This window comes from Penicillium robsamsonii (genome assembly GCF_028829455.1).
Source record: "Penicillium robsamsonii strain IBT 29466 chromosome Unknown utg000001l_segment0_segment0, whole genome shotgun sequence".
NCBI lineage: Eukaryota > Fungi > Ascomycota > Eurotiomycetes > Eurotiales > Aspergillaceae > Penicillium > Penicillium robsamsonii.
Genome location: NW_026643219.1, coordinates 2,876,504 through 2,902,745, shown reverse-complemented (window position 1 = coordinate 2,902,745; position 26,242 = coordinate 2,876,504). Strand labels below are relative to the sequence as shown.

Below are 26,242 nucleotides of genomic sequence, written 5' to 3'. Positions count from 1 at the left end.
TTGGATGATTTGGAGTGTGGTTTGACAGCTTCATCCATATCTGGTGTCCAAGCTTCAAAGCGCTTATCGGCCTAGACCCTGGAATCTCGTGCGTTGTTCACCATTCACCCTTGTCACGATCGGGCACCTGACCGAAGGTTTGATATGACAAAGTCACTTGGTGTCCATGTTGATGTGTATCCCCATTTGACTGGTGCATACCTGATCGTCATAGCCCTATCAGCGCCGAGCTGTCACCTGGCTCGAGCTTCTGACTGCCCGACCGTTCTTAGTGAATCACCACGCCCTAGCATCGTTTACTCCCGTCCTTGACCTACATTTTGCATCGATTATATTGTATCGGTATACCAAGGATAAGAATGAGACCGTTAAGAGACGATGCCAGACGCCGGGCAGACCGGCAGTTGAGCGCAAGTATGAAACCTACTTCGTCCAGCCGTCTATTTTCAGACCGAGTACCGGACAGATTTAAGGATGGGGATGATGCCCAAGTTGATTTCACAGCTCCGCCGCAAGGTATGGGTTCACGGGACGGCAACATGCATTATATGCAGCAGTCCCTCTTCTCCATGATTGCTGCCGTTGGATCCAAATCAGACTTCCATGCCCGGTTTGAGGAATCAAGTGATAGTGACGGAGAGATGGAAGAACGCCCGCGGATAGAGCAAACTAGTGGAAAATCATCATCTCCGACGCCTGTGCCATCCTTGGACTCCCGCCAGCCAAGCAGGAGATCGGAACCAAGCTCACTCGTTCAGCAAGAAAGAGGACGTCGCCATCAAAGGGCACGATCAGACAATAAACTTTTGCAGAGACTATCCAAGTTAGATTCACAAGGCGGGGCAAACGAGTCATCAAACCAAAGCGACTCGAGCCTCAAGGCACTTCCTCTAAGGCGAACTCGCAGTGCAACACCACGAACAGTCCCAGTTCTAAGTCGCATGGTGGAAGCGCAATCTCACTTTGACTTGACATCGGCAACGCCACACTTACCATCCAATCCAGAAAAACTCATGGAAGACCAGCAGGAATCATCTGCGTCCGCTCTTTCTACGCGATTGATGAAGATGTTTGAGTTTGCAAAGCCTGAAAAGGTTCTGGTGGAGTATGCTTGCTCATTGCTCCAGAGCATGCTTCTTCAAGGCTACATGTATGTGACTGAGGGTCACATCTGCTTTTATGCCTACCTTCCGAAGAAGTCCAACGTGGCGATAAAGTCGGGGTACCTATCCAAACGCGGCCGCAAGAACCCCACGTATAATCGCTATTGGTTTGCTCTGAAGGGCGATGTACTCTCATACTATGCAGACCCCTCCAATCTCTATTTTCCTAGCGGACATGTCGACCTTCGATATGGGATATCTGCGTCTCTCGCAGAACGCAAAGACGGTGATACGAAAGATTTTCAGGTCACCACTGATCAGCGAACTTATTTATTCAGAGCAGACAGTGCTACCAGTGCAAAGGAATGGGTGAAGGCTCTCCAGAAAGTCATCTTCCGGACACATAATGAAGGTGACAGTGTCAAAGTATCATTCCCAATAGCGAATGTTATTGACCTGGAGGAGAGCCCGATGGCCGATTTCGCGGAAACATTCAAGATTCGAGTTCTAGACAGCGGCGAGACATATGCAATTGACGAGGTAGGTTGTGGGACAAAATGTTACTATGTTCATTGCTGATCACTTCACAGTACTTCTTCTCGTTCTTTAATTCGGGCCAGGACGCATTCAACTACATCAAAGGCCTGGTCAATGCCGCGTCAGCTAGCGCAACGAAAGAGCCGCAGAGTCAACAAGACATCAAACACCAACCCGAATCTAGTCGTACTACCCATAAGAGACAGTCAGTTAGCAGCGTTCGAGTGTCCGATCAAAGACAGGAAAGCTCGCCGCCCATGCGAAGCTCCAGTGTAGGAAATGAAAATCAAGGCTCGGCGGACTCATTTGCGGAGCAAGGGACCGGATCATCGCCGATTGTACAGTCGATGACCGACACCACTGAATCGGCCAGTCAGATACTGAACAGAAGCGACGTCTTTCAATCACCCACTATGCACACACTGCAAAGGCGCCCATTGGATACGGGAGAAACAATTCGACGACATTCTGATGATACGACTCCCTCTGCGTCTGCGCAGCTGGACCTGGCTGCAGCAGCAGGCTCTCCATCTGGAACACTACGTCGCAATGAAGACACAGAAGACATACGATATACCACTGGTCAATCTAATCCAATGGAATCGTCAAGACCGAGCTCGGTCACTCATCTGAATGAGCTTGTCAAAGCGGGCGTATATCCCCTTCAACGCGCCGCTGGTTTTGCAGAATACTTGAAGAGCCGCTCGAAACAGATGAGTACACTGTTAGCAGCAGAGTCAATGGGCTATATAGAAAAGGTCTCCGGCATGTGGATTGGTGGCCAGAAGCATTATGGAGAACGAGAAGGGCCATTGCTTGAAGACCAGAACGTTGATCCCGAGGACAATGAAGGTGCATTCAATTATGGGGATCGCTTCCGTGCACACTTTGCTCTTCCGCCCACTGAAAGACTGCAGGCGACTTATTACGCCTACTTGCACCGCGTCCTCCCGCTCTACGGCAAGATCTATATAAGTCAGAAGAAACTCTGCTTCCGCAGTCTGATTCCTGGTACTCGGACCAAAATGATTTTACCGTTTAAAGACATCGAGAACGTTGAAAAAGAGAAAGGCTTCCGCTTTGGATACCATGGACTTGTCGTCATCATCCGTGGGCATGAAGAGCTTTTCTTTGAGTTTAATGCCGCAGACTCACGAGATGATTGCGCAGTCACATTGCACCAAAATCTGGAGTCTGTGAAATTCCTAGTGGAATCTGGCTTGCTAGCTGATGAAGAAAGAGACGAAGTTGAAGCAGCTAAGGCTGAGCACCGCATGCTTCAGGAAGCGAGAATGGACAGCCCTGAGGAACACGATGTACCTCCGACTTCTCCTGAGGATTCATCAGAGATACATCCGTTCTTCGACGATCCTCGCGCTTCCATTATCAACTTCAAACCTCCTGAGCCTCTGAGAATTACCTGTCTGACCATCGGCTCCCGGGGCGATGTACAACCGTACATTGCGCTTTGCAAAGGACTGCTTGCAGAGGGCCACAAACCGAAGATTGCAACCCACGCCGAGTTCGAGCCCTGGATCAGAAAACACGGAATTGACTTTGCTCCCGTTGATGGTGATCCTGCGGAGCTAATGCGGATCTGCGTGGAGAACGGCATGTTCACATATTCCTTCCTGAGGGAAGCTTCATTGAAATTTAGAGGATGGATCGATGATCTTTTGTCGTCCGCTTGGATTGGTTGTCAGGGCAGTGACCTTCTAATCGAGTCACCAAGCGCCATGGCCGGAATTCACATTGCAGAGGCTTTAAGAATTCCATACTTCCGTGGGTTCACTATGCCATGGACAAGAACACGGGCCTACCCTCATGCTTTTGCAGTGCCAGAGAATCGCATGGGTGGAGCATACAACTACATCACATACGTCATGTTCGACAACATCTTCTGGAAGGCCATCGCGGGGCAAGTGAACCGCTGGCGAAATAACGAGTTGGGATTGAAGGCCACAACCTTGGACAAGATGCAACAGAACAAAGTCCCGTTCCTTTATAATTATTCACCCTCCGTGGTGGCCCCACCTCTGGATTACCCGGACTGGATTCGCATTACCGGCTACTGGTTTTTGAATGAGGGCACAGATTGGACTCCTCCAATTGAACTATCGAACTTCATTGCGCAAGCCAGAGCGGATGGCAAGAAGCTCGTGTATATCGGGTTCGGATCTATTGTGGTCTCGGATCCTTCAGCCCTGACACGGACTGTCATCGAATCAGTCCAGAAAGCAGATGTACGATGTATTCTCTCGAAGGGGTGGTCCGATAGGCTTGGGGACCCAGCCAGCACGAAGACCGAGATACCTCTACCACCAGAGATTCATCAGATCCAATCAGCACCCCACGACTGGCTCTTTTCTCAAATCGATGCTGCAGCCCACCACGGCGGAGCAGGAACCACCGGCGCAAGTCTTCGAGCTGGCGTCCCCACCATCGTCAAACCATTTTTTGGAGACCAGTTCTTCTTCGGCTCCCGGGTGGAGGATCTAGGCGTTGGCATCTGCATGAAGAAACTGAACGTCAGTGTCTTCTCACGGGCTCTCTGGGAGACGACGCACAGCGAACGTATGATTGTAAAGGCACGGAACCTGGGCATTCAGATTCGCAATGTGAGTTATTCCCAGTCTATCTAGGCTAAGTGGATGGAGTGCTAATTTGATATTTCCTGTTTAGGAAGACGGCGTGGCCACTGCAATCCAGGCCCTCTATCGCGATCTTGAATACGCCAAGACACTGGCCCGACAAAAGTCGCTTGCCTCGTCCACCCCATTCTCTCCTACACCTACAGCTAAGACCTCCCCAGATGGAGGCGATGACGACCTTGATGATATTGAAGAATGGACCTTTGTCGGTGATGAAACTGGCTTCGACATCTCGAAGCGGATGCGTGAGCGTGCTGCTTCGAATACCGACAGGCTAGGTTCCAACATGTTCCAATGATTTTGTTTTCCTAGGTTGAATGATTAGCATTTTGTTTTCCGTTGAGATACAGCAGCGCATTGTCGAGACCTTCCACCATCCTCAAATCCCCATCTTGTTGCCAACACAATATGTTGTACAGGCGTGCGGACTGCGAGATGTTCATTGTGGAGGTAGCGCCCTCAACCTTCACGAAGATCGGGATGATTGGGAGATTTGGGTGTTCGCTTTCTTTTTCTTTCCGTTTTTGACGATTTTCTATTACCTCACGAATCATGACATGCGTCTCTCTTTTTTGTTTTATATGCATAAAGCACTTGGTTTAGAGCTTATTCTTCTAATATCCACTTCGTTTCAATGTTTCTCCAATGCGTTATGATTGCCTTTTTTGACATTTAACCTGGAAGATAATAGACCATAAATTTTTATAATATTAAATCCCTTCAGAATCAACACATTTCGCCACCAGGGCGCTTATTTTTTATTTCCCTCATCACCCTTGCCATCAGCCTTATCCTTACGTCTTTCTACAACGTCCCAGTTGTACACACGCGCCGTGGCAACCTCCAATGTCTGCAAAGACCATTAGCAAAAGCCCTAATATCCCCTCACCCCTCTCGCCGAACTAACCGTAATCTGCTCGCGCAAAAATTCCAGATCCTCCTCGCAATTCTGCAAGCTCGATTCTGCAGCATTGAGCTTCTCATCCAGCATGGTCTCCGCCTCGCCAAGCGGATACGCCAACATGACATTCGCTCCAAGCCAGAGGTAGACCTCCTCGGCATCAGCAGGTGAGATCGCAGCACGGGCGTAGAGTGTATCATTGAGTTCGAAGTTAGTCTCGAGGTCTGAGTCAGGGTTGGACTAGAAGTAGAGCGTCAGCGATATTCCCTCAATTTCCACGTCGTCTTTTTTTTTTTGTCCATGGACACACTCCACAAATCGCATTTTCTTCTTGGATGTTATGAATACAGCCACAGGGGGGGATTTACCTCCTTGCGCAGCTGCAAGAACCGCACCATCTCCAGCGTCTTCTTGATATCGGGGATCTTCTCGCGTAGGCCCTGGCCGCGGCGCTGCGTGTTCACTTCCATAAACTGGTACTTGGAAATCATCTCCTGGAAGGAGCGGAGGGTGGGCTCGACTTCCTCACGGGAGGAGACGTAGTCGCTGACATTGTCGATGAATGGGGCGACGGGGATCCCGCGCGGGTTGGTTTGTGTTGTTACCGTGCTGGGGGGTGGAGGGGTCAGTTTTCTGCGAATGCGGGCATGGGATTGAGGTTCGGGTGTGGAAGCTAGAAGGGGATTTGTGTAGAGATATAGAATTGGAATTGGAATTTACCTCTTCTTTGAGTCCGCCATGGTCGCTAATATGTGTAAGAGAGAGGAAGATGACGATGTGGGGAGGAGCTTAACTGCCACTTTTTTGGTCTCCGCTTTATCTCTCCCGATGAACTGATGCATTCTGCTTTGGCCTAATTTGTTTCTGAATTGATATTCAAATGGTTCTCCTTATTACGACAGATCGCATTCTCGCCGCGTTCGAAGCTATTCCAGCTTCGCGCCACGAGGAGCTGGACCTGCCTACCACACTCGAAGCACAAGGCCCAATAGCCCACGAGCAACTGATCCGACTCGCCAGATACCTCCAAACCGACCTAGAATATGAAGACCATGCCTCTCACACCCCGACAATTCTCAGCTCCCTCCTCCGCGGCACAAAAATCTACGTTCCTCCGCCGCCAAAGAAGCCAGAGCCTGTACGTGGTCTATACACAAACCCATCCCTTCCTTTTCAACATAAAACCCCGTATCAAAACAGGTCAGATCCTAACATATACAAACAACCTAGAGCGCCGAATATCTCGCCTCAAAAGCCCGCCTCCTCGCCGCAACAGAACAAGAATCCTACAACCGCCTCCTAAACCCAAACTACCAGCCAAACGCCGACCATGCGGATCCGCACACGTCGCCATACACGAGCGATGGCCACGTAGAAGAAGACACCCTGACGATCTCACTTGTTTCTAGCGTCTTCATTTCGGTGATTGTGACCGGGTTCGCCGTGTACGCTGCGCTCACTCGGTTTCCGACGCCGGAGCTACTGTCGAGTGAGGCGGCTAAGGTTCTTCTTGGGATGTTCGCGGCACTGAGTGTTGCTGTTGCGGAGTCGTTTTTGTATTGGACGTATATTGAGAAGGTGGATCGGGCGAGGGTTAAGGAGAGGGCAATTAGGGAGAGGAAGGTTGTTATTGGGGCGGTTGGGGAGGTGGATCAAGCTGATCAGGGTGTTGAGGTCGGGACGGAGAAGGAGGAGATCTGGGGGAAGGGGGTTAATGGGGGTGTTAGGAGGAGGGTTAGGGAGAAGTGGGAGAAGGGGAGGGATGGGGAGGACGTGAGTCTTTGATATGTATTTGTATAGTATGCTCGAGGTCAGGGAAATAACTACATTAATGTATTTTTTATGTGCCAACTTGTTCAAGAGACTTGGATAGATTCAATTGCTTTTGGTATTCTATCCCTAAAGCTACGATGTGCTGTCATTAATCTAACGGGTATGGATGCTGTGCGATCATTAGTGCTCATCAGAGGGTTCGATCTCACAGGTCAAGATCGAGGTGTAAAGTGGCAGAAATATAGAAAAGAGACCAAGGCGCACTGCCGAGATGTCAACTTGTCCCAAGCGTGGACAAAAGAAAGAAGAGAGGGAATATCTTAAACCCGTTTCTCAAGAAGCAGTTTTCCGTGCGGCGATTGGCTATCGAAACCCTGTTCACGGCTGAAGATACGCTCACCACGCAACCAGGTCTCGCGAACCATGCCGCGCAGAGTACGACCCTGGTAGGGGGAGCACTTGTTGCGGAAGAGCATGGTGCTCGGCTCGACAGTCCATTCGGCAGAGTCATCGAAAACACAAATATCAGCATCGAAGCCGACAACCAGGTCACCCTTGTGCGACTGCAAGCCAACCTGTGCAGCAGTATTGGCACAGCAGAGACGAACGACGTCCTGGAGGGCGTTCTTGGTGTTCTCATCTTCTGGCGAAGAGGTCAGGCCCTTGCGGCGGCTAAGGTCTGTCCAGAGGATGGGCAGACCCAATCCGACGGAAGAAATGCCGCCCCAGGCAGAGAAGAAGTCACCAGTCTTCTCGTCCTTACCGCCGGCGCAATGGCCGGGGACATGGGCTGGGAGCATCTTCAAGTCTGGTGTGCAGGGGGAGTGATCGGAGACGACGGTCTTGATGACACCGTCGGCGGTGTGCTTCTCCAGCTCTTCCCATAGACTATCTTGGTTCAGCTTTGAGCGGATAGGCGGGCAGCACTTGTGGCGGGTGTCGCCGTCGCGTACTTCCTCAGCTGCCAGGGACAGATAGTGGAAGCAGGTCTCGGCTGTGATCTTGACACCATTGGCGCGGGCTTCCCGCAACAAGGGGATAGCTTCCTTTGCAGAGAGGTGAACGATGTGCAAGGGGAGGTTGGGAGCAAGGTGAGCCAAAGACAGAATACTTTCGATGGCGCAGGTCTCGAATGAGGAGGGTCTCGAGGCCAGGAAAGTGGCATACGCCTCAAGGGGACCGACAGGAGCGGCAGGTGCATCAGATGTCTGAACCTCGTCGCCCACAGATGCGGTAATGGGAGGCACCATCTCGGCGTGGAACATGAGAGTTGTTGGTTCATCGGCCAGCTCGGCCATGACCTTCTTGATATCCTCTCTGCCGACAGCGGGGAACTCATCAACCTATGAACGAGAGTTAATACCAATCAGACACACGATGCTGATATCATCCACTTACACCACTGTCAATCAAGAAACCCTTGAAGCCGCGGACGCCCTCCTGGACAAGAGCCTTGAGCTCGCCCGCATTGCCGGGGATGATACCGCCATAGAAACCGACATCAACCCAGCACTGGCCCTGGGCAGCCTTGATCTTCTCTTTCAACCCGTTCACAGTAGTGGTGGGCGGGATGGCATTGAGAGGCATATCAATGACTGTGGTCACGCCACCAAAGGCAGCGGCTTGAGTGCCTGTGTAGAAGCCCTCCCATTCCGTGCGGCCGGGCTCGTTCAAATGAACGTGCGCATCGACCAGGCCGGGTAGCAGGACATAGGGCGAGTAGTCGGTATAGGGAGTATCCACGGGGAAGTCGGATGCTGGAATCACGGAATCGAAGACGGCGGTGATCTTACCGGTTGTCCGTGAGATCACCACAGTGGCCGCGGTCAAACGGCCGGAGATAACGGCGCGTGATGAAGTCACAACGGCAATGGAGGGGAGGTTAGCCATGCTTGGATATTCTAGACGTGGGAGTATAAGGGAATATAAGAAAGTTGTGATAAGAAAGATAAGAGTAGAGGGGCAAAAAGCCCAAGATAAGGGGACTGGGGGAGATATAAATACGGCCTCCGAGAAAAAGTCTGGGCCGTGGGTTAAATGGGATCTCACTTTTCAGAATATCCAGAATGTCCAGAATATCCACAGGCCCACTGCCGAGCCATATTATTCCAGAACCCGACGGTGTTGCGATTGTTCCGGCCAACCAGCCCAGACAGTCACAGTCCCTATTGGGGATTGGAGGGAGAGAATGCCTTGCATTCTCTGGAATACACCTTAACACCAGTATAGGTCGATATTGCTGAAGCGAAAGCCGTCGGGCATCTCCGAAATGCGGGCAATTCCAAACGCTTATCAACGGCCCGCTTTATCGGATTACTCGATGGAAACTGTCTCGCCTTCTTTTTACTCGATCGAAACTGCTTTCGGGGGAAACACTAGAGGGATACTGTATCGTGACTATGGCCTTGTTTTTGCCCTGTTTTTGCCGAGAGGTTTTCAACAGTTTCACTCCATATCCTAGGAGAACTGAAGAGAATGAGCAGAATGGAATGAGAAGATGGAAGAGATAATAGGGTAAGAAAACAGCTTTGATCTGTTTGGACCCCCAAACCTTCAGGGATTCTTCCAAGGCTGATGCCTGCGTGAATTCCATCCGTCACTGGTCCGTGATCAGCAGTGTAATCCACCCAGATGCTTAATATGATGTTCCGTGATGTTTATATATATGGGGTTAGATATCCAACACGCTCTTATACAATCTGGTCAAGGCTGTGGTCTTGCTTTGATTCTACTGATACCCATGGACATACCTACGCATACAACTTTCCTGTAGTCGCTTTTTGCCTCAGGACTTTTGCTGTCTTACATAATCAAAATCGCTCATCGGCCAACCCAGCCCAAGCGCCCGGCTCTGAAGTAGTCTACTCGGACCTTGCTATATTTTCATGGCACCATTTTGCTTGAATGTAGGCCCCAGAAACACGATCATGAACTAGATTCCACAATATAGCGCCTTGTTTCCCGAAGAGTATCGTTGGCCATAGACTGTAGAATACCAATAAAAAGCATAACTTCTATATCGCTTTCCTATACATAACCAGTGATAGATACTGGTTAATGTGATAGGGTTTAGCTACATGCAAATAGGTTGCTAGGGGCCCAAAGAGATAGTCCTACGTAAAATAGTCACCAGCTCTATATGGTTCTGCAGTGGGTGATCCGGGTTTTGAAATGATTATGGGAAAATGCCCGACACTGTATGTGTACCTTTTATTCCCATTATCAAACTACATGTAGCAACTGAGCCTATGCTAACATCTACATCCTGCACCGCTTTCGTAAAGCAGCAGCCCAGACAGGGAAAGCAGACCTTATTCTGTCTACATATGTACATATGCATAGTGCATACAGTGAAATTGGCCGGGAAATTTTGCGCAAGAGGTTTCATTCATTCGCGATCTCCGCAGATGGTGGTAGTTTCCTCCTTTTTTTTTTGTGGTTTTTTGTATTTTCTAGTGAAATGATCTCAAGGAGGAAAGAACAACCATCTGCGCGCGAGAAAAGATTAAAAGCAAAATAAAAATCAACATCAACCGGTAGAAACACCGGGTAAAACAAACCGAGACATCCCACCCATAGACGAACCCAATGCGGCTTCAGAAGGAAGCAGGGCGCACTGAAGGGATTTAATGCTCTTCGACCTCTTCTCGGATATCCTGCGTATCACTAAGATCGAAAGGGCCAGTCCGGCCTCTGCTGACATCGTCATAGCACGCATCTTCCGGAGCTGGAGCATCAGGAGGCGTGACAGGAAGAGCGCCAGGAACCCTGGCAGTGATAAGGCCAGGAAGAGCGTCACGAAGCGAGGAAGGAACCGCCGGAGAAAACAGGTCAGGAGGACCAGGGGCAAGATTAGGAAGGTTGTCATATTCGTCACCCTTCTCAACTCTGTCACCTTCCGAACTCTCACTGTCGCCGTAAGTGCCATCACTGTCGGCGTGGTTAAACTTGTCGTTTGAAAAGCGAGCCATCTCATCGGTGTATTTGTCTTTGAAAAAGGTGACCATCTTATCGGTGAGTATGAGGCCGGTCAGGAAGCCTTTCATATCGTTCAGGGTCTCTAGGGTGTGCACTTCAACCTTGCCGCCAGTGGGCTCGATGTCGTTGCTCAGTGATGCGGGAACAACTTCGTTGTCAGAACCGGTCTTGCCAGGCACCACATCAAACTTCTCCATCGCCGCTGGGCATTGATGCATGATATTCATCCACGTCAAGATGTGTGCCATACCACGGGTGATCATGCATGACGACTTGGTGCTTTCACCGGACGAGTACGTGTTGCAACCACCATGAAGGAGGTTAAGATCGGGCAGACGTACGCCAATCGGCTTATCACAAACGGTCCAGCCACGGCAGCGGTACTTCATGAACCAGGAGAAAGACTGTGGATCCTTCAGATCATCAATATTGGTCTCGGCCTTAGCAATAGTCTCAGGGTTGATGAGGGACAGGGAGGAGATATTGGGCGACCAGAAACTCCCTAGGGGTCATGTCAGTAAGCAATGCTCAACTATCTTGTTCAGTCAGATACTCACATTGACTCTTCAGGTATGTAATGGCAGCATGGCCGCCTTCAGACAGACCAATGACGTCGATTCTGGCATCGACTTGGAAGTTGTTGCGAATCAAAATTCCTTCGAAGATGTTCCGGACGTGCTCAACGATGCCACTTTTGTCGAGCATGTTACGAGGGCTCAGTTGACGTTCGCGCTCCACAGCAGAGGTGCAGTGATGACCATGATAACTGTCTTCGGTCACCGCGTACCAACCAGAATTGTACCAGATCTTGTGCCCGGCGTTCGCAAGGATGAGAGCATTGGGTGAATCTTGAGCATTTTCACCAAGCAGAGCCTTTGCAAAGCCAAGGATCGAACCGAAAGAAACGCCGTCGTCGCAAATGTCACGGTACGAGAAAACACCCAGGTCTTCGATGATCTCGCCACAGAAGACAACGACTCGAGGCGCAGTATCGACGTTGCCTGACACGAGGATGGGTACCTGGCGATTGCTGCCCTTGGGGATCTTCATAAAATGCATGCCCATTCCCAGGAGCCGGTCAATGACGATGGTATGGATCGCCTCTGTGAAGTTGTTAGCGCCAGATGATTCATCGAGATCACAGCCTACGGAAATAGATCTGAGGATTAACTAACTATGCAAGGCCTCAATGTGAGCCTTGTTGATGCGCGCACTCCGGTTGATCTTGAAGCGTGGGCCCTGGTCTGGGGCACCCACGTACCGGATCCTGTCATCGTCGGTGATGACAAACCTGTGTCATTCAATCGACTGTTAGTCCCTAAGGCCGGGATATCACGTTGAATATGGAAAACTTGCCCAAGCTCTAGCAGGTCTTCAGCGAAGACCACATCATCGGGGAGAAGATCTCCCAGAATGCTATTCATTGCTGTGATGCTTCAAATCAATATGTGAGATTGATTTGAGAAGAAAGTCAAAGCGAAAAGAGGGGAAGATGAGTGATGGTTGAATGGAAGGGAGAGAAGGAAAGAAAGAAGAAAAGAAGAGAAGGAGGGGACTATCATATATGCAGAAACCGGAAGGCGCTGCGCTTTTTCAACACGATGTCGACGCGGCAACAATCAACGACCATGTGATTATGGCAGGCATCGACGAGCTTCCCATTTGCTCAATGACCGCGGGTGATGCGACTGTCGACAGACTACGCCAACGAACCTTGCCCTGATATTGAGGATCTATGAGTTGAAACTTTGATTTACGCCACTAAGATGACATGACCGGAGCAAGTATCACTTAAATCAGCCGGACTGGTCTGCAATTAGCCGGTATAGTGGAAGCAAACAGCCCAATTGACATGACCTCAACAAAGAAAGCTTCGTCTCACAACATCAGCAAACGAGGATCAGGGCCAAAGCATTTCTTGGCCTTGTCAACAAGTCAATGTCAACAAACCGAGACCAGCGGAGGAGTCAGAATGACAAAGAAACATTTGATTTCTTAGTAAGAATTGCATACTGTACATACTTCCACCCAATGGAAGTAAAGAAGAAAACGCCATCGTGCAAACAATTCAACCAGAGGTCTCCATATATCACAGAGTGCCGGCAACAATATCATACAATTACCAACTGGCCTTTCTCACACCGGGCAGTTCACCAGCGAGGGCCTGCATACGGAATTGGTACTGGAGAAGACAGTGTGTTAGCGATATGATATCAAAAGCCCCGGACAAGATGCGGCCATTGGCCGGAGTTTTCCACTCACTCTGTTGATTCTGAAATCACGGAACACACTGCGGGCAGTGCCTGATGCGACACAACGGTTCTTGATCTGAGTGGGGCGAGTGTAGGCGTGCATCTGCGACAATTGGAGCTGAGCCTGCGCGCGAACTCGGCCAGGGAGGGAGGTGTTCCGGATCATGTAGCGGAGAGCTTGTCTGCGAATGAAGACAAAAAGTCAGCATTTATGTCTCAATTCCCAGAAAGGATTTCCCAGCCCGTGACATCCATCCTCGGTCAAGCTACAACATCTGGGAGAAGGACATTCGTACCGTTCGGGCTCGGTCTGCTCGAAGGCCATGCGCTTGTTGTTGTCCCGGATCAAACGGGTGTTGACAAATCCAGAAAGGTCCAGCTTCTTGGGCCGGAAAAGGCCTGCCATTTTGGTCATTTTGGCGTGTTTAATTGGGGGGTATCGCGGAGTTGAGGTCGGAAAATGATTGAGCTTCGGCCAGGTGGAAAAACGGGGTTCCCGATCGGGTTTAGCGTGCTTTGATGCAAGATTTCACGCTGTGGCATCAAAGTCCTACGTTACTGCTAGTATTTCGATGGATAGCCGTTACAAACAAAATAAATGACACGCCGAAAACAAGGGCTAATTTAAACGTATTGCACGGCTGCAAAGAAGTAGAAATCTAGCCCTAAGTGAAGTAGCGTAGCAATGAACAGGTGTGAAGTATGAGTCCACAAACCCTAGTTATAGCTTTACCCATAATACAACAGGCTCCGGAATATTCGGCATAACTTACTTTTCCTTCTCTGATTGATTGGATATCATCCACCAGAAGGGACGCTACAAAAGGAAAAAGCGACTCGCTCAGAATGGTACTGGTACAGCTTGTGAATTGACCCAAGTCACCCCCATCGAGGTGGGTATATGTAGTCTATATGCTTGGACAGGGGAAAACTGCCCGCATCGTAATCACAAAAAGTGCAAGCCGGCCATTGATGACCTGGGCCATCTCCGTCCACCCACACATCGCGACGGTTCGTCCCGCTCCTCTTCAATGAACAAATGGGATCTCAAAATGCATTCATTATCGACCCAATTTAGTGGTCAGCCTTGCCAGCGGGCTTAGCGTTGGGGTTGCGGGGGTCGCTCTTGTACTGGGCGGCTGTACAGATTTGAAGGTTAGTTGTTTATGCTCGTAGACGCTCATCGGAGTGTCATTTCGTGGATATTGTCGCATGTGACCCCGAAACTCGTCGATAACTTATGTGTATATGTATGGGGTAGACTCACTGTTGGACAGGGCGTTCTGGAGAGAGTTGACGCCGTAGAGCACAATGATGCCTGGAGAGGAGAATCGTTAGTGATGTTCCACCAACAACCGCTTCGAGGGTGTGGTATTCCGAATGGACAATCCATGCGTTCGGGATTCTCAGGGCATTTCAAGGATTAAGGGGTATGCGTACCGGCAGCGAAGAAGGGAGCCATAGGCTTGGCTGTAAGTCAATATGCGTCAGTCGCCGGTCTTCATATCGTTCTCCCACGAGTCGTAATCGAGGTCCATAAAACACGTACCCAAGGCGCCGGGGAACTTCTTTCCGAGGAGAGACATTGTGACAGGTGAATCGAATGCGGGGAGAATTCGGTATTCGGGAAGATGGTGAGGCAGGAGACGGAAGAGGAGAAGTGAGGTTTGGGAGGTTTGCCCGGTCCCGAGACCACGCCGCCTTAAAGGCGGTGTCATGCCGCTTTTATCGCCCGATCTATCCCGACCGTAAACAATCATCTCCAAATCAAGCTCCAAAGCACACACTATGGCGTCCTCATTGTCTTCCTCAGTTACCTCGCTACAGTCCTCTCTCCAGATTCTGGACAACTCTATATCAATCCTTGATTCAGGCGTGAACGATTACCCTCGTCTATGTAAGGTCCTCCAGACCACGCGAGTATGTTCTTCCAAAGTTTCATTCCTAAAAGAATTGAGAAGCTATAAGTCTAACCATTTATCTTTGAATAGCACTTTGAGCTTCTCCCTGAGCCTACATTGTGCGAAGCGCAGCAATCTCTGCTTGACGAAATCACACCCAGCATCGCCCACCTCCTCACACTATCATCGAACCACGTTGAAAAGCTCGCACGCCGCGAACAAGGCCTCAAGGCGAAATGCGACCTCCAAGAAGGCCGACTCTCGTCCACCCCGGAGGGCCGGTCATCAGCTACTCGCGGCCAACATCAAAGCAGCACACTGCGGGGTCGCATGGCGGGGCCCGGCGCTGGCTCGTCAGGTAATGCGGCAGCAGCCAAGGCAGCGGAGCTGAGGAGACTCGTGCAGAAGAAAGAACGGCTCAAGTTTGTAGTTGATCGATTGGAGTTGCAGAGTACGCAGAAGCAAAGACAATTGCGAAAGAGTATGGCTGCGCAGTGAATGTGGCGGCGTCACCTTGCGAGATAAGAATATCTGCCATTACGAAAAGCGACTGGTCTGTCAGGAAAATTTGACTCCGGTGTGACTTTTGTCTGATTTCTACCCACAACATACTCGACTGTGTGTGCTTCGCCAACTCTGGCTAGAAAAACACCAAACCTGAAGCTATCGACGGTCTTCCCAGAACAACAGTGCCTCTCACGTCCGGCGCAATTTAAAGAGCCCCGTGTTCATTTCAGGGCTTCATTCAGGAAAGGTTTCCGATGATATACCAGGCCTCTTGAGCCTGGCACAGTCCCCCCGGTCGTGACAAACCCATGCTTCATCACAACCGACTTAGCGGGTTCCCCAACGGCCTCTACCAAGACTATCTCATTGGAGGGGGAAAATGATGAACTCGGACCAAAATGACCCCTTGGATACTGTATCAATCAATCAAATACATATCAAACTTTTGATTAGAGTGAAGATGCTATATTTACATCTGTAGAAGTGCGAGAATAATATCCTAGTGTACAAGATCCAGTCCCCAGTCCCAATGCCAAATGCTGCCAGTTAGTAGTATAGTACATGTTTTCGAACATCCAAATCCACAAAAGAATTGCGCCAAATCAAACCCATTTATTCGTCGACAGAACGCTTGTTGGAAGCCTGGCGAATCTTCTTTTTATCATTATGCTTCTTCCAACTGGGGATATGCTGGCCCCTCTTCTTGACAGGGACATCAGGAACATCCGAGTCATGAATATCATACTCTTCATCCTCCTCTTCTCCGTCATTCTCAAACTCCCCCTCTTCCTCGGAAGCCTTCGCCGCCGCACGGCGAGCCAAACGCTCCTTCTTACCCTCACCATGCTTATCACCAAGGTTCAGGTTGCGGGGAATGCGGGTCTTGGCTCCCAGAGCCCACAAATCTCCCCAATGAGACTTGCGGGCGTCGCGGTAGGCCTGGCGGCTGTAGGAGCGCGGGACGGTCCAGCGCTCGATTTTGCCGGCGGGCGTGCAGAGATCGAAGATGACATGGCCGCGGCGTTTCATGGGTGGGTAGATGGCGCGGGGGAGGGATAGGGTGTGGAAGGCTGGTTTGTTGGGGATATCGGACTCCTCGGGGTCCTCGAATCCTTCGAACGCGGCATCTGTAGCCTCAGAATCTTGACGAATTGCTTGGTCTTGTCGTAGGTCTACGCCACGCTGCACGGCGAGGTAGCTGAATTTGAGATCTTCGTGGTTGCGGTCTTTTGCTCCCATGATGCGCTGCAAGAATGGAGGGCGAATGTATCGCTGCTCAAAATGGCAGAAGTCCCTACGGCCCTTGGTAGCACCCGAGGAATTGTGCATCGGGCAGGTTGAGTGGTTGGTACAGGGGGCGACGATCATTCCACGCTCCTTCTCAATGACCTCGCGCTGGTCGGGGTCTTCGAGGAAGTTGTCGTATTCGGTAGAGCCGGGGCTTGCGATATGGCGCTTCAGGAGCATTTCACGAGCACCAGAGATAGCCTCGAAGCCCTTCTGGCGGCCCTTCTCGAGTAGAATGAGAATACCCCCGTTGGGGTTCAACAGAGACCACAAGTTCTCCACGTGTTGTTTACGCTCATATTCTTCTTCAAGGCCGAGAAGAGAGTGCGGTGCGATGATGATATCGTACTGTTTGCGTTTAGGGGCTTTCCGCGAGTCATCAATTGTAGGCTTCTCGCGCACATGGACGTAATCAGGTAGCCGTGGGAGGAAGGTAGTGTTGTCCAGCATGATAGCAGCGCGTCGCCGAAGGGCATCGGAGCCTGTCAGTACAGTTGATCTCCCAAAGGGGATGGGGGCTCCCGAGGGGTGATCGGGAACCATGAGCTCCCATTCCGCGCGGATAATATCTCTCCAGGCAAGAATGCCGGCACCACCACCGCTAGCATCAAGAACGTTCGGCCCACCATCTTGTGCGATGAGACGGCGGATCCAATCGACGCCCAATCGCTTGCGAATCTCAACCATAACACTAAGTGTCGATGCGTAGATTCCAGGGTACAATGCTGCCAAGTATGCGTTGGCCTCCATTTCACCCATTTGACGCTGCGACGCATTCAGGGCGACAGGAAGTTGTGGTAATTGGGCACGCGGAGGCGCAGTTGTACTCGAATGGGGCAATCCAGGTCCTCCAAACAGGCGCCGAGCAGTCTCGGAGATGTGCTTGTTGGAGAATTCTGACAGAATCACCGATATGGGACCAGTGACAGTATCCTTAGGCAGATGGATAGTTGTAGGATCAGTTCCGAATTTGCCCTCGAGGGTGAGCGGGTGCATCCTTGGAGCAGAGTCAGGGACTGCCTCGTTCTCGAATTCCTCGAGCATGATCTCGCCGCCCAACTGCTCTGCCACTTCTCTGGTCCGTTGCATGGCAATTGTTTCCCGCTCTTCCAGAGAAATATCCATGTCATACACCAATGGAACATCATCCTCGGTGGTGATTTCTTCTAGATCGACTTCCTCCCATCCTCCTTGTCCATCTTCGCGGAGCAAGCTCATATCTTCCTCTTCCTCTTCAGCCATTAATTCGACCTCCTGTCGAATGATTGGTTCTCCATAGAGGCGGGCATATATTTGAAGTTCGGCGTCATCCAGTAGCCCCTCTGGCATCTCATCTCCAAAGCGCTGTTTGATCAGGTGTACCCATGACTCTGCGGTGTGTTCGTCTCGCTGAGCGATCAGGTCGATGAGCTCATCTCCTTCTCCCTCTTCGCCCATAATTTCTAGCTCTCCAAGAATTTGTGCTATTTCCGCCTCATTTTCGCCGATTCGATCGATCAGGGTATTGATATCAACCGGTTCGATAGATTGGCTGGGTTGAGGCGGCGAGTCGGCAGACGCTGGGCCTGACACAAACCTCCGCTGAGGCTGACATTGTGAGACCGCATAGTCGGAAGTGTTTCTTCGGTGCGCAAAATTTTTGGACGCGACCAAAGGCGATGCTTTTTGGACAAGAGTGCGTTGTTGTGTAGGTGTCAAACGGTTAACAGGTCCGTGGAGCTGTCGCGATCCAGGAGGGCGGGCAAAGGTGCGAAACAGTTCGCGCGATTGTGACCGACTGGCGCCTGATGCTGAAGACCTGGATAACATTTTCCAGCTCTTGTCGACAGTCCCTGTTCAAGAGGTTGAAAGAGAAAGAAAAATGGCCAAGCCCAGAAAATTGATGCCAAGACAGCCATGCGGCCATCACAAACTGCGGGTCTCTCATTGGCTGGCCCCCTTTGGGCCCGGTTTTAATTCGGTATCAGAGATCTATAACAGCCATGGATTTCTTTTATAGGGAGGAATATGTGTATATTGTACATTATATGCTGATTGGCCTCGGTCTATTATACATTAAGCACCCGGTTGACAAGGTCCTAGATCTAACCTCATGATGGCTGAATACATATCTCAAATAACAACACTGAGCCTATTACTTCTAAAGGCCCTGTCTTGAGTGCTCAAATTATAATTACAACAAGCAAGATGTTCATAATTCAGATGCAGTAGGGTATCAATCAAATATCTAAGCTTCGCTCTCCGTATCTTCATCGCCCATGACAATCCGCAGGGCAGCAACGCACCGCATCACCTCATGCTCAAGGGCCGATAGTTTCGCCATGACCGCCATCAGACTGGGATCTTGGCTCTCCACTCGGACCTTCTCCTTGACACGGACTTCTTCTCCCTGCCATTGAAAAAGACTACCGGCTTCATCATGGGTTGGTGCTCGGGAGCCGAATATCCGATCACGTAGAGAGAACCCAGTCAAGGAGATGTCCGAGGAAAAAGCCGTCGGTGCGTGATTGAGGGCAGTAGCCTCTAGGGTCCGAAGAATAAGGACCAGGGCGGAGTCTGTGATAGAGAGATGGAACGAAAGATGGGGCGGAAGTGGAGGGTCAAACATCTGTGTAGCATACACATCAGTAAAATATTGCAGGACTTTTGTCAAAGAAATTGAACATACATTTTCGGTGGCACTGGTATCCCACCACTTGCCTCGCGTTTCATCGCTGTCTCCTTTCAACATTTGTCGCGCCTCGCTGATCGTCTCGAGCAAGAGGTGTAATTGACTGAAAATGAACCCTGCATTGAGAGGATCACCCGTCCATGTGCTCACATCCACAATATCCAGGCTTTGAGCCACAAGGTCTCGAACCGATACTAGCTGCCGAAGTACTAATTCTGGGGCTTCGGGGGACTGGGATAGGTTCAATCGGGTGCTGGGGACACCCCGAGGAGGCGGAAGCGATGCCAGACGAAGTTGAACATCCTAGAGAGAGATCGGTTTAGTCGCATGTTTATTCTTCAAACATAAGTTGGGATACATACACCCTTCACTATCTTAGTGCCGACTCTAGTCACAAATCCCTTCACGCTTTCCGACCGCAGCGAGGACAGCACCAAGGTTGACCCCGGTTCTTGGGGAGCTAGGAGGGTGGCACATTCTTGGAGACCTTTCTTCAGTGAAGCAAGTGAATCCTGTAGCGAATGTAAGAGCCACTCTAACTCTCGGGCCTAAGATAAAGCTGTTGGCACTATACTAGAGAAAGCTCCACATGGATCATAGCTACAGCCAACCAGACCTCCATGTAAAGAGCGCTTGTATGGGTCCATATATGTTTTTACATACCAGTGCAGTGTCCGCCTCATGGTTGATCTGCTCTGTGGGCAGTGGGGGGTAGGCCCAGGTCGCCATTACAACGTCGCAGGGGTAGAGAGGGAGGTTGGCAGTGTGTACCCTCGAGTCTTGGGTGTTGGGTCGGGACAAAGTTTTTTTCCGTCAAGGGTAAAACTGGAATTCAGGCAGAAACGTTACCTAAGTAATATGTAGTCCACGTCACTGATTCCATTGGAGCCCGATGTTCTTGAGGGAGCTGTAACGTCGTTTCGTTAGACGCGCTTGACTTCGTCATGGAACCATCCAGACTAACCCGATATGGTATAGTGTCAAAAGTAGAGTGTTGGCTAACTACAGTTAGCCTATCATGTGCAAGTATGACGTTATGATCGTCTATATACTCAATCTTGTAGAAACCTTGAAAAGAGAAGAGGATGATGCTCACTCGTCATTATAGGGCAGTGGTCCCCGGATACCCCGGCTGTTCCTAAAGCCTTATACCAGCTAGACTTTTCGACCTGAATTTCTGACATCTTTTCTTTTGTCTCTCGACACTCTTTCCTGAACTCATTCCCTTTGGAAATAACGAGACAACCTCGAGAAAAATAGAAACCCACCAGTCAAATTTTTTCAAGTGTGGCATACGATAAAAACCAAAGATGGGTTTCAGCAGTATGTCAATCCCCTGATCAACAGCTCTATAATACCTTAACCTAACCATCTATAGGAGCATCATTGGGGTTGACAGGCCTGTTTTTCATGGCAGGGTCGATCTTGCTGATCTTCCTCACTCTATTGGGAGGTGTAACCAACACCACGCCACTGGATCGAATCTACTTCCTCCAGGCGGATACGGGAAATATCCCAGGTGCACCGACAACCTCGCGTTGGACATTCTGGAACATCTGTGATGTGAAGGACGGCAAGAGTCTTTGCGGAGACACCCATGTGGACTTCCCATTCGATCCCCCAGGCCACCGCAACTTCGGCACGAACGAGAACATCCCTCATGAGTTTATCGGGTATGTTGAGAACTGATATATCCTAGTTCATTGGTGCTAACCATATTTACAATGTAGAACGAATCACTATTTCTTGACCTCCCGGTTCATGTTCCCCTTCATCATCATCGGTCTGTTCTTCGCCGTATGCTCATTCTTCACTGGTATGCTGGCCATCTGCACTCGCGTTGCCAGCTACCTCTCCGGCTTCCTGGCCTGGATCGCTCTGACTTTCCAGATTATCACGACCTGTCTCATGACGTATGTACCACTGCAATTGGAACTAGACTTGTCCCAGAAAACAAAGTGCTAACTATATTTCATAGTGCTGTCTTTGTCCAGGGCCGCCAATCGTTCAAGCACAACGGCCAGGGTGCACACCTGGGTGTCAAGGCATTCGCCTTCATGTGGACCGCATCCGTCTGCCAGTTCATTGCGTGCTTGGTGTACTGCCTCGGTGGTGCCGTTGGCCGGAAAGATACTAGCGGTGGATACAGTGGACGCCGGGAGCGCCGCCGTGGTTTCTTCTCCTCCCAGCGCTCAAACAGCGTGAAAAGCCAGAAGAATGAGACCACGAATTACGCTTAAATGGATGTCCCCTATCCATGAGAAGCCCGCTTGCTCATCTCTACAAGAACAAGCCGGAGCACCAGAAAATGTCGACTTGAACCTGTCGATCTCCGGACCATCCTCCACACGCCTTTGTCTTCCTGCCTTGATATCCCCTTTGAGAGTTTATTATTTCCTCAAGAGGCCGTTTGTTTCGCTCTGATCTCCTCAACTGCATCTGAATGAACCCGGATGCAGCCTGAAAGATTGAACTACCCACACTCGCTTGATGTTGTTACGAAACCCTTACGATCTTTACTCGCCTAATAAGTCTACGGCCTTCTTGTATCTTGTATAAGGCGGCAATTGAGTATTTCCCGCGCAATACTCTCCCTGCCTTGGGTCCGGTTATGTTTGAAGGCACGCGAGTCTTCGATGATTTGTTGATGAATCCTATGGTTCAACCATTCTCCGATATGAAGATTATGCAGGAATTTGTGCTTTCGGTTGCGAACCTATCTAATCTAGTTGTAATATAATTTCTACCGTTACTTTATCTTTGGAATGTAAATTTTAGACAGTCATATATCTTGGATTCTCAATGAATAGTCCCGAGGAAGCAAAATGGATGTCGGGAAATGATCGGAACCTAGTAGAGTGAAGTGGGCTGAAAAAGAGAACCAGTATTGATTGGTTTTATCGAACTGAGTCTATTTAGGAACTATAAAGGGAAAGACTCCATGACGATAACTGCAGTACAAATCGTGGACAAAAAGAAAAAATCACAGCCTCTATCAGTCGTGCATGCATCATCACACCATAAACGAAATCCAGGTCTTTTATTTTTATTTCACGGGGGAAAAGACCTAAGCGGAGCCGTTGACGGCACCACGGACAGCGTTCTGGGAGCCGACCTCACGGACGGCGATCTGCAGACCGAGATCGGGGTTGACGTGGACCATGACCTCGATCTTGCTGCCAGCCTTGACGCCCTTGACGGCAAGCTCAGCAACGGGCTTCTCGGTCTTCCAGACAATCTCGCGGGTCTCCTCTTCCTCCTCATCCTCGGAATCGAAGTCGGAGTCATCCTCATCCTGGGCGGGCTTGTCCTCCTTAGCCTTGGGCTCGGGCTTGGTGACCTTGATCTCGCGGGAACCCTCGCACACGCGGACTAGGACATCGCCACCCTCCTTGGGAGCGAAGTACTGAGCGATGCGGCGGGCAGGAAGGGCGGTCTCAGCGCCGAGGAGGGGCTGGAAGGTGGTTTCGGTCTCGGAGGTGAACTCAACACCAATGGCCTTGGTCAGGTGAGGGGTGACGGTGACCATAGGGTGGATGGACTGCTCAATGTCCTCGTGATCGAACTCCTGGATGAGAGAAGCCTGGAAGGCAGCACCACGGGCAGACAGCTCGGAGGGGTTGATGGCAGTGACAGAGGTGGCAGGAGCCAGAATCTTGGTCTTCTCGGGGAAGATGTTGCTGGCCAAGCTGGCGAGCTTGGGGGTGTGGGAAACACCACCAGAGAAGATAACCTCGTCGATATCAAGGACATCGAGCTCGGCCTTCTGAACAACCTGCTGGATCAGAGCAGTGAACTGGCTGAAGACCTTGCCGGCGAGAAGCTCGAAACGGGTGCGGTTAACGGTGGAACCGTAGTCAACACCGTCGACCAAGGACTCAATGCTCAGCTGAGCGTTACTGCTCAGGCTAAGGGCCTTGCGGGTGGCCTCACACTCGAGCTTCAGCTTGGCCAGACCACGAGCGTTCTCGCGGGGGTCGGTCTTGTGCTTCTTCATGAACTCCTTGGCGAAGTGGTCAATGATGATCTTATCCAGGGAGGCACCGCCAAGCTCGTAGTCGTGGGCAGTGGCCAAGATAGTGTACATGCCACCGCGGCAGGCAACAACGGCAACATCGGAGCGGGTGCCACCAAAGTCAGCAACGACAACCAGCTTGTCGGTAACAGTCGCCTCGGGGCGGGCATCGTAAGCCATAGCAGCAGCAACGGGCTCGTGGATCAGCTGGAGAACGTCAAGGCCAGCAGCCTTGGCGGAGGCGACGAGGGCCTCACGCTGGGCATCGGTGAAATTGGTGGGGATGGTGATAACGGCGGCGTTGACATCCTTACCAAGGTAGTCAGAGGCGGAGCTTCTCAGACGCTTGAAGTGACGGGTGGTGATCTCGGAAACGGTGACAGTGTTGGGGGTCTCGCTCTCGGTATCGCGGATGGTGAAAGCGACAGTCGAGTCCTGCTGTTGGGGGTGGGCAGACTGGTGGCAGGGAGTAGGGTCGATCGACTTGAATTCCTTGCCGAGGAAATCGCGGAAGTATGCGACGGTGTTGGCCGAGTTGCGAACAAGCTGGGCCTTGGCTTGTGTGCCGTGGTACTCCTCGCCGTCGATGTAAGAAAGGATGGAAGGAATTTGACGATCTGAGTGTGTTAATTTGAGTTCTCCAATCGTGGGGTTTCATTGGTCTCACCTCCTTCCTCGTTGGCAATAACCTCAGCTTTGCCGTCCTATGAACTTGTCAGTCACCATTCTTTAGCCCGAAAAATGAATATCAGGACGTACAGGCGAGATGTGGGCAATTGAACTGCACGAGTTACCAAACGAGATACCGATAGCAAAGCGCTCCGCCTCAGCGGGGGCACTGTTGGCAGCGTCACCCATGTCGAAGTTGTAAATATGTACTTTTTTTGGATTAAAAGAATAAGGATCTCACGTCACGGCGTGAAAGTAGATTCGGGGGTATCCGAAATAATGGGTGGAAGTCTCGATTGAGGGGGAACGATTGAAAAAGATTTTTGAAGATTTTCGTCTGCCGCAAATGTGGCTAGTGCTTATCGATAGCGGTTGTGGCGATTTCGATCAAGGCACCGCCACGCTTGACATCTTCATACACGGACAGTAATCCATGATAGATATGGCTCTAATGCTAGAATAAAATGATACGAACAAGTGACAATATTCTATTAACAGTTCAAAACACTTAATTTATTCATCGTCCCCAGTTAAGTTTGGTCAGTGTACACACTATGAGGTCACGTGTTGATAAGAAATGTCGTTTTCTTTCGCAGAATCAATGCGTAAAAGCAGACAATTTATCTGCACGAAACAAATCCAGCAATACAGAATTGAATCTCCTCTCTCAGAGACTTCTACACTCAAGCCATTCTCAAAATACAGTCTATCTAGTCTGGCATCATGAGTGCCCCGCTTGTCCTATTACCTAGCGACGAGGTACCTCAAGACCATCTTCCTACCAACAGCTCCAACCCTCTCCGACTAGGCCCCGGCCTCCGTATCCTATCACAGCCCTCCTCAAAGGGAACCAATCATGTCTTAACGGCAACACAAGCTGGTCTGTTGACGACCGATGCGAAACGCAACACCGTCTCGCTTCTTTCTTTCCCGAACCGCCGATACATTCCCACCGTCAACGACTTTGTCATTGCTCAGATCCACCACTCCAGCGTTGATTTCTTTCACTGCATGGTAACCCCACACACGGCCCACGCGCTTCTGGGTCAGCTGTCCTTCGAGGGCGCATCCAAGAAGACAAGGCCAATGTTGAAGCAAGGCGAGCTGGTGTATGCACGAGTACAGTCTGTGGGACTCGGCGCCGGCGCCGAAGTTGAACTCACCTGTGTCAACCCAGCAACTGGCAAGGCTGATGGAGGATTGGGACCCTTGACAGCTGGAATGGTGTTTGATGTTTCGACTGGTATGGCCGCCCGCTTGATCCGGGCAAGCTCTTCTTCCGCCGAGAACACGGATGCAATTGAAGGATTGGTTGTTCTTTCCGAACTCGGAAAGAAGCTGGAGAGCTTGGGGGGATTTGAGATTGCAGTTGGCCGCAATGGAAAGGTGTGGGTGGACTGCTCCAACGCCGCAGAAAGTGCTGTCAAGGTCACTATCGCAATTGGGCGCTGTCTACAGGAGACAGATCAGCAGAATCTTCACACTCATGACCAAAAGAAACTAGTGACGAAAATCCTAAGGGATATGAAGCTTGTTTCGTGACTGTGTCTATAGCACCTAGAGTATGGGTTTTATGACTTGCAGTTGATTTTTATGTTCTTTATGCCAGCATGTACACTATTAATGCAATCATGAGCATGATACCTGCCAGCACTGTGTCCAGTAGATGCTAAATGTCTGTCGACATTTCTTATGCAGCATTGTATGGGATGCATGAGTCCCTTCGTAATAAAGGTTGTACAATGTCCATTGTGTGGAAGTCTTCAATAATTGAGTTGCATCTTTAGAATAGAGTACCTTGGTGCCTTGAATAATATTTTTGTGTTCTTTTGTGTTCTTATTATTTCTATTATACTCCGTCTTTCCTACAATAATATAGATCATCTACAATAGCTAGCTACAATAGCCATAGATACTCGATTGGCCCCGCATAGGCGGTCAGTACCAGCGGTGAACCCCAATTGCCGGGTTGCACGCTTCGTGGGCCGTAAATTTTG

At 50.4% G+C, this 26,242-nt stretch overlaps 13 protein-coding genes across 13 annotated transcripts; 5 read left to right on the top strand and 8 right to left on the bottom strand.

Moving 5' to 3' along the window:
- Nucleotides 1-359: 359 nt before the first annotated feature.
- Nucleotides 360-4,589, top strand: atg26 (uncharacterized protein; the record flags this gene model as incomplete). The annotated part of the gene is made up of 3 exons (XM_057225418.1): nucleotides 360-1,643; nucleotides 1,694-4,258; nucleotides 4,323-4,589. 3 exons carry the CDS (start codon nucleotides 360-362, stop codon nucleotides 4,587-4,589), a joined length of 4,116 nt encoding a protein of 1,371 aa, XP_057089434.1.
- Nucleotides 4,590-5,042: 453 nt separating this feature from the next.
- On the bottom strand, nucleotides 5,043-5,932 carry N7447_001141 (tubulin-binding prefolding complex subunit PAC10; the record flags this gene model as incomplete). The annotated part of the gene is made up of 4 exons (XM_057225417.1): nucleotides 5,043-5,141; nucleotides 5,199-5,432; nucleotides 5,561-5,801; nucleotides 5,913-5,932. The coding sequence occupies 4 exons, from the start codon at nucleotides 5,930-5,932 to the stop codon at nucleotides 5,043-5,045; spliced, it is 594 nt and encodes a 197-aa protein (XP_057089433.1).
- Nucleotides 5,933-6,072: 140 nt separating this feature from the next.
- Nucleotides 6,073-6,977, top strand: N7447_001140 (TMEM199/VMA12 family protein; the record flags this gene model as incomplete). The annotated part of the gene is made up of 2 exons (XM_057225416.1): nucleotides 6,073-6,330; nucleotides 6,423-6,977. 2 exons carry the CDS (start codon nucleotides 6,073-6,075, stop codon nucleotides 6,975-6,977), a joined length of 813 nt encoding a protein of 270 aa, XP_057089432.1.
- A 308-nt stretch (nucleotides 6,978-7,285) lies between these two features.
- N7447_001139 (allantoinase alX) lies at nucleotides 7,286-8,855 on the bottom strand (the record flags this gene model as incomplete). The annotated part of the gene is made up of 2 exons (XM_057225415.1): nucleotides 7,286-8,308; nucleotides 8,364-8,855. 2 exons carry the CDS (start codon nucleotides 8,853-8,855, stop codon nucleotides 7,286-7,288), a joined length of 1,515 nt encoding a protein of 504 aa, XP_057089431.1.
- Nucleotides 8,856-10,591: 1,736 nt separating this feature from the next.
- On the bottom strand, nucleotides 10,592-12,367 carry N7447_001138 (uncharacterized protein; the record flags this gene model as incomplete). The annotated part of the gene is given in 4 exon segments (XM_057225414.1): nucleotides 10,592-11,445; nucleotides 11,501-12,088; nucleotides 12,119-12,187; nucleotides 12,205-12,367. 4 exon segments carry the CDS (start codon nucleotides 12,365-12,367, stop codon nucleotides 10,592-10,594), a joined length of 1,674 nt encoding a protein of 557 aa, XP_057089430.1.
- Nucleotides 12,368-13,062: 695 nt separating this feature from the next.
- N7447_001137 (mitochondrial 37S ribosomal protein uS14m) lies at nucleotides 13,063-13,610 on the bottom strand (the record flags this gene model as incomplete). The annotated part of the gene is made up of 3 exons (XM_057225413.1): nucleotides 13,063-13,125; nucleotides 13,206-13,377; nucleotides 13,492-13,610. The coding sequence occupies 3 exons, from the start codon at nucleotides 13,608-13,610 to the stop codon at nucleotides 13,063-13,065; spliced, it is 354 nt and encodes a 117-aa protein (XP_057089429.1).
- A 493-nt stretch (nucleotides 13,611-14,103) lies between these two features.
- Nucleotides 14,104-14,798, bottom strand: N7447_001136 (F1F0 ATP synthase subunit i). The gene is made up of 4 exons (XM_057225412.1): nucleotides 14,745-14,798; nucleotides 14,636-14,665; nucleotides 14,463-14,513; nucleotides 14,104-14,334 (listed from the first exon to the last, which is right to left on the bottom strand). Exons 1-4 carry the CDS (start codon nucleotides 14,779-14,781, stop codon nucleotides 14,270-14,272), a joined length of 183 nt encoding a protein of 60 aa, XP_057089428.1. The 5' UTR covers nucleotides 14,782-14,798; the 3' UTR covers nucleotides 14,104-14,269.
- Nucleotides 14,799-14,983: 185 nt separating this feature from the next.
- On the top strand, nucleotides 14,984-15,594 carry N7447_001135 (DASH complex subunit SPC19; the record flags this gene model as incomplete). The annotated part of the gene is made up of 2 exons (XM_057225411.1): nucleotides 14,984-15,115; nucleotides 15,187-15,594. The coding sequence occupies 2 exons, from the start codon at nucleotides 14,984-14,986 to the stop codon at nucleotides 15,592-15,594; spliced, it is 540 nt and encodes a 179-aa protein (XP_057089427.1).
- A 621-nt stretch (nucleotides 15,595-16,215) lies between these two features.
- On the bottom strand, nucleotides 16,216-18,699 carry N7447_001134 (tRNA methyltransferase RSM22; the record flags this gene model as incomplete). The annotated part of the gene is made up of 1 exon (XM_057225410.1): nucleotides 16,216-18,699. One exon carries the CDS (start codon nucleotides 18,697-18,699, stop codon nucleotides 16,216-16,218), a length of 2,484 nt encoding a protein of 827 aa, XP_057089426.1.
- Nucleotides 18,700-19,117: 418 nt separating this feature from the next.
- N7447_001133 (uncharacterized protein) lies at nucleotides 19,118-20,290 on the bottom strand (the record flags this gene model as incomplete). Its single annotated transcript, XM_057225409.1, has 4 exons — nucleotides 19,118-19,498; nucleotides 19,559-19,864; nucleotides 19,924-20,109; nucleotides 20,225-20,290. The coding sequence occupies 4 exons, from the start codon at nucleotides 20,288-20,290 to the stop codon at nucleotides 19,118-19,120; spliced, it is 939 nt and encodes a 312-aa protein (XP_057089425.1).
- A 581-nt stretch (nucleotides 20,291-20,871) lies between these two features.
- N7447_001132 (SUR7/PalI family protein) lies at nucleotides 20,872-21,801 on the top strand (the record flags this gene model as incomplete). The annotated part of the gene is made up of 4 exons (XM_057225408.1): nucleotides 20,872-20,884; nucleotides 20,940-21,234; nucleotides 21,292-21,474; nucleotides 21,540-21,801. 4 exons carry the CDS (start codon nucleotides 20,872-20,874, stop codon nucleotides 21,799-21,801), a joined length of 753 nt encoding a protein of 250 aa, XP_057089424.1.
- Nucleotides 21,802-22,628: 827 nt separating this feature from the next.
- Nucleotides 22,629-24,434, bottom strand: N7447_001131 (ribosome-associated complex protein SSZ1; the record flags this gene model as incomplete). The annotated part of the gene is made up of 3 exons (XM_057225407.1): nucleotides 22,629-24,193; nucleotides 24,244-24,280; nucleotides 24,336-24,434. The coding sequence occupies 3 exons, from the start codon at nucleotides 24,432-24,434 to the stop codon at nucleotides 22,629-22,631; spliced, it is 1,701 nt and encodes a 566-aa protein (XP_057089423.1).
- Nucleotides 24,435-24,968: 534 nt separating this feature from the next.
- Nucleotides 24,969-25,787, top strand: N7447_001130 (exosome non-catalytic core subunit RRP40; the record flags this gene model as incomplete). The annotated part of the gene is made up of 1 exon (XM_057225406.1): nucleotides 24,969-25,787. The coding sequence occupies one exon, from the start codon at nucleotides 24,969-24,971 to the stop codon at nucleotides 25,785-25,787; it is 819 nt and encodes a 272-aa protein (XP_057089422.1).
- Between the last annotated feature and the right edge of the window lie 455 nt (nucleotides 25,788-26,242).

Bases quoted from the DNA above. Each gene is read 5' to 3' on its own strand.
- N7447_001136 (XM_057225412.1), bottom strand. From the start codon at position 14,781: ATGTCTCTCCTCGGAAAGAAGTTCCCCGGCGCCTTGG. The intron at 14,666-14,744 runs GTACGTGTTTTA...ATTGACTTACAG, and splicing joins GAAGTTCCCCGGCGCCTTGG to CCAAGCCTATGGCTCCCTTC. The intron at 14,514-14,635 runs GTACGCATACCC...TCTCCTCTCCAG, and splicing joins GGCTCCCTTCTTCGCTGCCG to GCATCATTGTGCTCTACGGC.